Raw genomic sequence first — 12,322 nt, forward strand, 5'->3', positions numbered from 1 at the left:
TCCAAATACAAAATGCTGTGAGCTTTCCTGAAGGAAGATGGAGTTGTGGTGGGCCCAGTAAGGTTGGTTGAAGAAAACTCACAATAATAATGTTTATCAATCATTAAGCCAACATTTTGTGGGATGGATCTTGTCAATATTGGTATGAAATCTTGTATATAATACTTATTTACATAATACTGAAGGTACAGGTAATTGGAGGAAATGTAGTACTGTAGAACATATACAACATAATAGCATTCATTAAATAGTCAGTCCCCAAAAGTACATCAGCTAAAACATTCTTATTTTAGCTTGAACTTGCTGGGGGCTAAAATGGGACTGTGTTGGTTGTTTATTGGAGCTCACAGCGCATAAAAACTGGACATGGGGCTCTGCTTCCATTTTATTTTAGTTACATCTTGGGAGGGTGGATGATACCATAATTCTTTCCAAGTATTTTTTGGATTGACCCTTGGTATCCTTTGACTAATGCTTGGAATAAATCGAGATGGATTTACTGTGAGGAGATGTGGGTGCATTCCTAACAGACTCAGTGATGCACATATGTATACTCTACTTTGGATGCATGTAGTGGCAGAGACTGCCACTCAACTTTGCACTTTGTGACATTCCTTGACAATCTTATGAGGAAGCCGGGCCATGGCTGTAATGAATTTTTACCTGTGGTTGCCAGACTGACAGGTTGCCATGGTTGTGAAACAAAAGGGTTAGACCTTGATTGTCATTTTTTTCATGGTGAGGGTTTGCTGTAGCAATTTGCCAGGCTCTTCATAGATTTTGGGTTGTCCAGTAAAGTTCCTTCAGTGATTACCAAGTGGGCATTTGAAAACAAAAGTTTTAGCTTTTCTATAATATTTAGTGAGTATAAAAAATATTGTGATCATTTCACTTGTGATGATATGGTTGATGAGACACTAAGCAGTGTACAAATCCACACTGTCACAAATCTGTCTTGATAAATTGTTCAAAGATCCTTGATAAGTCAAAGAAAATAACGTCCTCAAGAGGTGAGGATAAAATGAATAATTATTGAGAGTTAAAAATAAGACCAGAAAGAAGAATGATTATAGAAAAACAAGGAAAAGAGAAAGGGAAGGAAAGAATTAGATGAGAAAGTGGAAGATTCATTACATAGTATCTTTGAGAAAGCTGCAAAAGTGATGGCAGATTACAAAAGGGGAGCGGTGGCTATGACGTTTGAATGGCACTCCTTCAGGAGTCAATGAGAGTATGTATCTTCCAAGCAACCTGCTTCACCTGCAGATGGCCATCAATTAATCAATCAGCCTTCGTATGTGAACCTGTTAGAGGTACTAAACACAAAAATATATTCAAATTAGTCCAAGTGGTGCTGTTGCAAGGGCATACTGCATAAGGAATGTGTACAGTCCATGCTAGGGAATCACAGAGGGACTTCTCGTACAAATTCATGATGTTAACAATTTTGGCAATAAACTTAAAAAAATTAATCCTTTAACTGTAAAGTAATGTGCTAAATTTTAGAAAATATGCGACAAATTACTAAGGGACATGTGAAATAAACTTTAGATGGCTCAGCATTAATACATGTTATACAATGAAAAATAAATATGAGGTAAACTATTGTCTGTAATTAAGTATTGTTGAAGTATCTGAAAAGTGATGTATGTATTTATTTATGAATTGCATTTTAAAATGTAGAGTTTTACTCAGCTTTTTTGTAATACTCTGTGAAATGTTAGACAGCAGTGTAAGTCCAGCTCTGGTTTCTATAAATAATATTTTTACTTGACATATGCAATGTTCCATTTTACAGCTTGGACTCAAAGATATGTTATCACAGCTTGAAATAGAGAAGAAAACTCTTTCAAATTTGATGAAAACATATGGCTTGCAAGACAAAGAACCTGCTGATGCTCCTGAAGTTCCTAAGAGAGATGAAGGAAAGCTGAAAGCTGAATGGAAGGAAGTTGAAGCTAAGGTTTTAGAGGCCATTTTTAACTTTTTGGATGAAGGTAAATTTTTAATTTCTGTCAAGTATACATTTATTTAAACTAAATTAAACTTATATTTGATATAAAGACTTAATGAAAACTTAAATTTGATTAAGGAGTTCTTTTGCAACTATGAAAATTGTTCTCTATGCCATGAACATATTTAGACCATCTTAGTTGATAGGCATTCCTAATATCTTGTAACATGTGGTGCATTTTTTTGTTTCCCTGTCTTTTATCTTCAATTTATGTTTGAAGGCACTTATGGCATACCTCTTTCTTTTTTTTAAGTATTTCTTCCAAGTCATTTATCATTTTGGTCATTTCCTCTTAATATTCTCTTATATTGTTCGTATTGACACCCAAGTGTTTTCATTAATAGCATTTCTAAGTGTGTGTCATTCTTCTGTTTTCACCATGGTAGCTCCTGCACATACTCTTTTTGTAATATACATAAAATTTTGTCCCTTAATTACCTGTGCTTTGATTAATTCACCATTTATTAATGGTACTAATACATATTTTATTTATTTGAAAAAACTGTTTATTGCCTTCCAAATTTTTGATCATCTTCTAATTGTTTTGTATTATTTTATCTTTGCAATAGGAAGTGAGTCAGTTGACAAAGAAATGATCGAATCAGCCCTGAAGTTACCCCTGGAGATGCTGTATAAACAGCTGATTAATTTATTGATGGATGAAAAATATGATTGTGTCGCACATTTACTCTATGCTGCCAAGAAGAAACATCCTAAAGCTGGAGATATCAAGTATGTATTGTATATTTTAGAGTGGTAGATATTTGTCATCATTCCATATGGAGTATATTAAAATTACACTAGTTATTTCTGTTATGTGATAGCTGTTAGGTAGAATTGGAGCAGTTATATACATAACACAGTTATACCTAATATACATATGATAACTGATCTGGGTAAAGCATAATTATAGTACATTTTATTTGCCCAAAGATCAAATTATAAAAATACCAGGTTAAAGTGCAATTATATACTTAAATTCATTATGTTTGTGATGTTCATCAGCTATTGTTATCTTCATTATATTAAGTATTTCTATATATTTTGCTTTTACATGATATTATTCCATAGCAACAGCCGTTACTTTTCATTCTTTCAGCATATCCAAAAAAAATGATTTCTGATAACTATATGTGTGGCAAAATTGTATCCTGCAGGAAAAATACAATTTAATTTATTTGCAAGGTGCTGACATGTTATGTAAAATGGGTGGTTTTCATATTATCAATATACATATTAAACATCATAAATATGGGAAAATAAACAATTGTGTACATCACTAAAATAGTAGTTATATATTTGGTTCCTTTGGGTATGTAGTACCCAACTATATTTCTGTGAAAATATACTTCGTTAACTCATTAAGTGGTCATGAATTTTCACCAAGTTGTGTCTGCAACTTTTGAATTTAATTACTTACTTAGTGTTGTTTATGTGTTTATTTGTAATTGTTTGGCATGGCATTCACCTTGTGAATTGAGAAATGTTCATGTCCCACTATTTTTATGAGGGGAATAAAGTAAAAATTCTGGTGGGCATCAGTTGAAAACAAGTTTCATGCCAAACTTGACATAAGCCCTGGTCACACTTACAATTCTTAATTGTGTTGGCAGTAATTTTTTAATATGATTAAACTTATGTAAATTAAGGTGATTTAATATAAATATCAGATTCAGATGTGATGTGGTGGAACTGTTCCATAGTAACAGGAATGAAGACTACTACAATTTTCCCCTGAATAAAGATTTATTCACGACTAGTAGTGAGTAAATCTTCATTTATTGGAAAATTGTAGTAGTCTTAATCTCTGTTATTAAGGAAGTCTACTTCTAAAGGAAGCAATTTTGCTAATTGTTATCTAAAATAAATGAATAATTTTTAGCTATTTCCTAACAGTTAGATACGTAAACATTATCTAAAATTTCATGAGGAGAACTCAAAGTTTTCTTCATTGGCATTGAAGTGTAATGATAATGTGGAACTAACTTTCTGTCAAGAATTCATCATTAAGCCATGCACTAAATATTAGGGAGTAATTGAGTCTTAGGAACATCGTTGTAATCTGCACTTATGGACATATAGTGATTTAGTAGTTGAACATTATAATAAATGACACTCACTCACTTTACTTCGATTGGCTGACAAGTTAATATTTAAAAGTATGTTGGTGCGACCACTGATGTACCCACCTCCTAGCCTAGCTTTGAATTTGGATGGTGACAAAATTTGTCAAAGTCTCTCTATCCCTGCTTGGGTGCAATGTGTATAGTAATTCATGTGGAGTACATTACTTCTCTTACCGTCTGACATGACATTAAAGTGTAGGCTAATACTGATGTCTGGTTTCTGTCCACCCTTCCTTCAGTTCCTGAACATAATATCTCTTATCAAATCAAACCCTAATGACAGAAATTACCTCTTCTTTTGGTTACATTACTCATTATAATATATATTATTCAATTTTAGGCCATCATATATTTCATTGAATTCATGAAAAGCTCTGCCATAGTTGTTTGCAGTTATAGGATTGGGTTCCTTTTCAAATGCTGTGCATGATCTAAAGCCAGTTTATTCCTAAAATATGCCAATGTAATTTTGTTCTTTGTTTAGGCTTTCAGAAGATGGAAGCAATGAGGTTGAACTAAGTGATGGGGAAAACAAGAGTGAGTCTGAAAATATTTTTTCAGATGAAGAGGATTCTCCTGCTAGGGAAAAAAAGAGAACCCAGAAGATCAAGAAGAGAATGAAGTACCTTGGCAAACTCTTGAGAAAGATTTTCATGGAAAATCCTCCTGAAGATAAAAGCAAAGAAAAGGAAACTGATGCTGGCAAAGAGGGAAGTGCTGAACCAAACGAAGTGAAAAAAGAAAACATAATTGAACCTACTCAAGAGCTTGATGGCCAAGCAATGGAAAAAATTCAAACACAGACAGCTTTAGTTCAGTTTTTGGAGGTAAATGCTTTACTGTGTGATATTTTTTTATAATTATGTGGCAGAATTTGATTGTAATGAAGTAGCTCTTGCAAAAAGCATTAATCAAAAGTGATTGATAAATTTAGATTTCTGTTATAGAATTGGTAAATTCTACATATATAAGCTGAGGGCCACGACAAGATGGACTGAAGGATTGTGATTATCATTACTTGTTCTTTCAAAAAATCACTTCTGAAAAGATCTACTAGAGTCACTTTTAATATGCATGTCAATTCAATCAGTCTTAGTTTCTTTAAGCTGCTTTTAATTATATTCCTCTTCCAGCCTCGGGTCAGACTACTCTAGCCCTAAAGTCTTACTTTTGCAGCTGAAATCTTTTGTTTAACTAAATAAATACATAAATACATGATCACTTGATTGCAACATTCAAATAACCCACCTCACCATAGTATTGAATAAAATTGTGCTAGGACTAGCAACTTATTGTTAATGGTTTGTTTTTTGATGTTTCAATGAAATTTTGTATGTTTCTTTCTTGAACCTTTGGATACCAATAAACTTAAAAATTTGACAGTCTTTTTTCATAACCTTGTGAATGTAAACAACCCATTTTTACATTTATGGTATGATGGGAAATTTTTCTTTTGAAAGGTAACTTTTGCTTCCTCTATCTTCTCCTATCTTCCTTTTTGTTTTAATTTAAAATTTGCTCATTTTTCCCTTTAATATTATGTTTTTGCTTAAGTTAAAATTATTATTTATTGCTCTTCTGGTTGTATCTAGCAAATATTTTATTTTTATCACACTGTGTGTGTTCAAGTGCTTGAAAAAAAAATTAATTTGCCGTATATCTTTACGCTTTACATCTGTGTTTCTAATTTGCTGTTTTCAAAGATTACTCCAAAAGCATTACATAACAAAATGCAATGTTAATTTTAAAGCAGGTATAATTAAATTTATGATTTAATGCTTACTGTTTATCTTTCTAGGACAGTGTTGTCTTTGTTCGGCTTGTATCTGAGATGGCTCTTCCTCGTGTATGTAGCTTGCTCAGCTCAACTGCTGCATCTGATGTCCTTGAAGCAATTGATTTTTTCACCTCAGCATTCCTGTTTGGACTCACAGAGGCAAAAATTGGTGTCCGTGAGATGCTACCTCTTGTATTTTCAAAGGATGCAGCAGTGAAAGATGCTGTAGTGGCTGCCTATGCTAAACTCTATCTTTCCCCTGAAGGAGAGACCACAAGAGAACAGGAGGAAGGCGAAGAAAATCCTGAACCAGATGAGGTACCTCGGACTGCAGCCAGGCAAAACCCCAGGTAATAGATTTCAAGTAATCAAAACTGCATGTATGGAAACATTATATCATTAATTAACATTTGTGTATTTTTGATTCTGAATACATGATAATCTAGATGTTGAAAATTATTTTGTCCAGAAAAATGTATGAAGAAAAATGTGGATGTTAGTCAATGTGTTCACAACTATCATATTTATCATGTTTAGTGAGATCAAAATGACTGCTGCTCTTACATATTCTTTGTTTTTCAATGTTGAAGTATCAAAGAAGAAAACATTTTTGTGATTGTGAAGTACATAATATCAAAGTTGGCCTCTATACAACATGTACATAGATCTTCTAATCAGTGATAACGAGTTGTATTTATTATGAAGTAACAATCCTTTCAGTTTGTTATGTATAATATGTAATCTATAATGCAGCTGGATAGTTTTGGTTCAAGTTTTTGAAATTTAATTTTTAAGAGTAACTTAGTTGACTTAACACAGTAGTTTTATTGGTGTAATGGTTTCACATATATGATCCATAACCCAGTTGGCATAAAGCAAGCCCCTCCTGTCATCCCTGTAATAGTAAAGCTTGAGTCTGGTGAGTGGATAACTGTCCAGAAATAAATGATCTGAACAAACATGGTGGTCAAAAATTGGCAAAACCCACATTGTAACTAACCAAAACCTAGCATTAAAATAAAACTGGAAACTTCTATCATAGGAAGTAAGCTTCCAGGCATCCTATGGGAGGACTTCTGATTGTCCTCTTAAGTATGCAAGTGACTTAGTCTTATTGAGATTGTGGATGCTATCAGATGCAGATGGTATGAGGTGTTATAGATGAAATGATTTCTGAAGTTCAATGTGATGGCTCATAATAACTTCTTTGGGGTACTATTTCTGAAACGACAAAAACTCAGAGAATTGACAAAAATGACTCTCTCTGGTCTCCAGTAAGCCTATAAGGCTATGGATTTTGGTATTTTGGTAGATCACACAAAGGAGCTGCTGGGAGCAGAGAAGCCCTCCAAACTCTTATTTCATCTATTTACAAGTATTTTCAGTTTTTACTTAAATCTCAGTTGGTAGCCTTTCATTGCTGCAGGAAAGTTGCAACCAATTATGTAGGTTAATTTAAGATATTCCTGTCATCATCATTAACAAGAAATAATCCAATGGTAAGTGTGCTTTAGATCTCTACTCGCCTATCATTTTGCCTTCTCTCAAGTTGTTCTTAACATTTCTAAATTCCTTTTTCTTCCTGTCTGTATTCAGAGTAATGACAACCAATATTTTAATCATTATAGAAGTAAGTTTAATCAATAGAAATAAGTTGAAATTCACATTTTAATTTTATGCAATCTTTTGAAGGACAAGAGCTGTTCAAATTGTACGGAATCTTTCTGGGCTTGTAATAGGAGCCAATATTTGTGAGAGAGATTCAATTGAAGAACTTGTTCGTGAATGGGTGCTTTCTGAGGATATTGATGGTCACTGTATTAAGGTGAGAAATGGTTAATGTGCATTTTTAAATAATGTAAATAATATACCTATTAAGAGTTGGGACATGGATATGTTATTGCATGAGGATGTCTCTTTAATGTTTTAAATTTGCTACATTAGGTTTTATGGGAACGATTTTCTGGAACTCTACCTGGAACAACACCCAATGAGAGTCGTGCTGCTGCTGTTCTCCTTGGAATGGTTGCTGGGTAAGAAAACTAATCGCAGATAAATATGCCTTGTAGATTAAGGCCTTATTTCAAACTTAGAACTAATGGAATTAGTTGAAAGGTGAAATGTTACATGTTAAGTAAGCACCTCAGTGGATAGAGGGTATTTGCAGAGAACTTGAGATGTTAAGAATCTGAATCTAAATGCTGCAAAACATGAACATCAGGTTGACATGCATATGGAAAAACATGAAAGATGAACAAAACTTTCTCATAAATCATAACTGTCCTTTTTACTATAATGAATTTATGAAAAATTGTCATTACTTTATTTGCAAAATAGTCTATTAAAACCAGTTTGGTGGGACATAGTGCTATCTAACTTGAATTTTTTCAATCAAAGATATACTTGCATAATTTGTGCTACCAATTAGTCTTCATGAATTGTGAGTTTTACATTAAAGACCTAGAAATTTAAAAAAAAACCACAGATTTTATCAATTAATTCCATACAACAAAACCAATGTCAATATACCTCATAATAAGAGACGTTTCAGGCGTGATATGGTGGAATATAATAATTAATTAAAAATTGGCCATTTTTAATTTTAATTAATTATACCTCATGCTTGGATACCCTAATCCAAGCATTCCTCAACCTACTATTATTACTTAAAACATGCACCTTTTCTTCTCTGTAGTTTCTTTTGACCACAAATGATGTAGTAGGGAACATTCACTCAATCCCATAATATAATGTATACATTCAATGGATTCAGGCCTATTTCTATGTAAATTCATATTCACTGAATAAGTAAACCATGTTCATATATTTTTACAGTAAATTTATTGAAATAAATTTCCTGTGAAAATATGCATTGCAAGGGGATCGAGATGGTGCGGGGGCTAACGTACTGGCTTCCCACCCAGAGGGCATGGGTTCAAATCCCGGCGGTGTTGAATATTTTTCAGAGGTATCTCGATCCCTACTTGAGGTGTTTTGTGGAGGGCACTTAGGGTGAGTACACTGTCCGTCGGATGGGACGTTAAGCTGCCCCTTGGCGCCTTTCGTAAAGAGTAGGCTAATGCCGACGCCGGGTTTCTCTCCACCCTTCATCCTTTCCTGTCCATCCCCTATGGCGCAAATGACCTCAGTTGTCAGTCGACTCCCCTAAAAACTACTACTATATGCATTGCAAACAAATTCATTACATATACAAGGTGTTTTCAAAAAGTTCAAAAACTTTATTTATTACAAAAAATATAATTCACTAACAAATTATGGTCATGGTCCCTTTCAAAGAAGTCTCATTTCTAACTTATGCACTTATCTCAACAGTGTCTCCACTTTTTGAAAGTCCTGGAATGCTTCCTCCTGAGTGCTCATAAGCTCCTCCATCAGTTTTTTTCTCATTCTGGAATGGTGGCAAATCATTTTCCTTTGAGTGAGATTTTTAGTCTGAGGAATAGGAAAAAGTCACATGGGGCCAGGTTTGGTGAGTAGGGTGGGTGAAGAAACACAGCAGTCTTGTTTGTGGCTAAAAACTAACGATTTTGAGAGAAGATGAATGAGCAGGTGCCTTGTTGTGATGAAAGTACTATTCGCCACTTCTCCAAAGTTTGGGTCATTTTTGCTTGATTTTTTGGTCATTCTTAGGAATTTCATAACCCCCAGGACTCTAGTACTTTGTATTGCCTTTAGATTGGTATTCCTGTTGTCCAACCCGCTTTGCATAGAAAAAACAGTCAACATCACCTTGACATTTGAGTGCACTTGTTGAGCTTTCTGTGGTGAGGAATGTTTCACCAGTCAATTGTGAAGGTTGCACTTTTAGTAGTTGTAGTTTTAGGGGAGGCGACCAACAGCTAAGGTCATTTGCATCATTAGGAATTGATGGGAAAAGAGGAAGGGTGGAGAGAAACCTGGCCGTAGTTTACTGTCCAATCCAACGGAAGTTGTACTCACTCAAAATTCCCCACAAAGCACTCCAACTAGGGATTGGGATACCACTGAAGAATATCTGCTGTCTCCAGGATTCAAACCCGGGCTCTTTCAGTGGGAAGCTGTCGCACCATGCCAATTCTCAATTGCACTGTTGTTTTGATGTAATATCCTTAAACCCATGATTCATAGAAAAAACAGTCAACATCACCTTGACATTGGAGTGCACTTGTTGAGCTTTCTGTGGTGAGGAATGTTTCACCAGTCAATTGTGAAGGTGCACTTTTAGTAGTGCACCTGTTATGTTCCTAGACAAGAAGGTTTCATCCTCTTCAGCTCGATCAAACAGTTCCTGACAGACTGGAACTCGATGCTGTTTCTCCTCAGCTGTCATCAGGCAAGGCACGAATTAAGTGGTAACTTAAATCAATCAAGATGGCACACTTCTGCAAGTCCCCTGACAGTCAAATCTCGGTTTGCACGATCAAGAATGTTCACTTTCTCGATGTGTGGGTCATTAGTTGATGTCGATGGTCTTCTGGAATGCTAGTCTTCTACTGATTACCACCCCTTTTTGAACTGGGTAAACCACTCAACACACAGTATGTTTCATAGAATCCTCGCCATAACCCTCGGTAATCAGCTTAAAATTTTCTGTGAAGATTTGTAGTTTCACACAGAATTTCGCAGAAAACGCTTCTCCTTCAAAGAGCTTATTTGCGTGGATCCAATTTTTTGCTGCACTCCATGACACCCCTTCAAATTAATGGCCATTACTAAACAAGATATCAAATAAGTGGTTGAAGGTGGTTATTTGGTAAGTTTTCTTGGACCCCAGCCATCTCCAAGCGGATCAAAAAATAACCACTCAAAGTGCACTATTCATAAAGTTTGGACCTGATGATGATGTAGTACATCGAAATCCGGTCGTAAAGTAAAGTATTTTTCAAGTGGAAGCGTGCTATGATCAGTTATTCATTATGTTTGATTTCCACCACATCAAGCCTGAAGCCACTCAATTTGACCTCATAAACCCATTTACCAAGTGCATCATTTTTCCCATATTGCCATTGCCAAAAAAGAGGGTATGCATCTAACACAAGTTCAAGTCCCTTTCAAATATCTTTGGCCTTCTTAATGCTGGGGTGATTAAGGTAGGATCTGAGAGCATCACGAGATTGGAAGTGGGAGTGTTTTAATTGAATTGCACTGATGAAAATTAATGAAATATGCAAATGAAAATCATTAGCAAGACTAAAATCAAACAGAGCTAACTTATATTATTGTGACCCTCCCAAAGTGGCATTCTTGATATAATTGGAATTAGCACTTGATGAAATGTAACTTATTTAAAAAAAATCATTCCGTAATTTTTTTAATGTGTAGAATTACATTACAAAAACATGCAAAAAATACTTATGAGAACTGGCAAGTTAGATATTTTATGTTCTGGGATAAACACTTGACCCAAGACATAATGAATACTGAAATATTAACCAAATCAGAGTGCTTACATTCTTGAAATAGTTCACTGATGTACAAAAGTTCAGATCAAGTGAAAGAAGAAAGCAGTTTTAATGGTACAAAATTTTCAATGAAGCACTCCTAAATATAGCCATCTATATTACAGTTGATATATTTAATATTTTATTTCTGTATTTATTTTCAAGAGCTGAGGTGCAAACAATATGGACAAACTTAGATGTTATGGTGAAGGTGGGGCTCAAAGGTGAAAGAGGTCAACCAGAAACCGAAAATGGGGGCAGTGAAGCTACTTTTGACTCACTTATGGTATCAGAGACATGTGAAGCACTTCTAAAGATGTCATTGACCCACAAAAAGAAACAGGACCCTCTTGATCCCCCTTTGAGGTGAGTTATGTCTTTGAGGTCAGGGCTGCAAACAATAGGTTGGGGGGATCGAGATGGTGCGGGGGCTAACGTACTGGCTTCCCACCATGAGGGCGCGGGTTCAAATCCCGGCGGTGTTGAATATTTTTCAGAGGTATCTCGATCCCTACTTGAGGTGTTTTGTGGAGGGCACTTTGAGTGAGTACGCCGTCCGTCGGATGGGACGTTAAACTGCGGACCCCTTGGCGCCTTTCGTAAAGAGTAGGCTAATGCTGACGCCGGGTTTCTCTCCACCCTTCATCCTTTCCTATCCATCCCCTATGGCGCAAATGACCTTAGCTGTCGGTCGCCTCCCCTCAAAACTACTACTAACAATAGGTTGCCATGTGGCCCAGGCTGGGGTTGTTGTAAAAATGGCTGGATAGCTTTTGTATGCTGATATTTCTTGTTGTGTACTTCAGATAATTCCCCCAACACAACTTCATATTATTAAAATTACTGGCAATTGTAAGGAAAGGTTTAAATGGGCCCATGGATGGAGCATTGATAACCTTCTAAGCCCCACTTGAAATTCTACAAAATCCTAAAACCAATGTTTGACTGAATAAATTTTTCACCA

The 12,322-nt window shown here is 35.2% G+C and overlaps 1 protein-coding gene and 1 long non-coding RNA gene across 2 annotated transcripts in view; both read left to right on the top strand.

Annotated features, from left to right (window-relative positions):
* The first annotated feature begins 1,867 nt into the window (after positions 1 to 1,867).
* On the top strand, positions 1,868 to 4,676 carry LOC139689456 (uncharacterized). Its single transcript, XR_011701331.1, has 3 exons — positions 1,868 to 1,997; positions 2,584 to 2,746; positions 4,625 to 4,676. It is a non-coding gene; the product is annotated as an uncharacterized lncRNA (long non-coding RNA).
* A 55-nt stretch (positions 4,677 to 4,731) lies between these two features.
* Positions 4,732 to 12,322, top strand: part of LOC139689524 (condensin complex subunit 1-like) — a 39,339-nt gene continuing 31,748 nt past the window's right edge. The window contains exons 1-5 of the mRNA XM_071586697.1: positions 4,732 to 4,967; positions 5,939 to 6,267; positions 7,610 to 7,742; positions 7,862 to 7,950; positions 11,524 to 11,724. Of these exons, the coding sequence (XP_071442798.1) occupies positions 4,758 to 4,967; positions 5,939 to 6,267; positions 7,610 to 7,742; positions 7,862 to 7,950; positions 11,524 to 11,724 (962 nt within the window). The 5' untranslated portion in view covers positions 4,732 to 4,757. The remainder of the gene's footprint in view (positions 4,968 to 5,938; positions 6,268 to 7,609; positions 7,743 to 7,861; positions 7,951 to 11,523; positions 11,725 to 12,322) is intronic.

The sequence above is a fragment of the Hetaerina americana genome, unplaced genomic scaffold (genome assembly GCF_022747635.1).
Source record: "Hetaerina americana unplaced genomic scaffold, ioHetAmer1.1.p SCAF_24, whole genome shotgun sequence".
Classification (NCBI taxonomy): domain Eukaryota; kingdom Metazoa; phylum Arthropoda; class Insecta; order Odonata; family Calopterygidae; genus Hetaerina; species Hetaerina americana.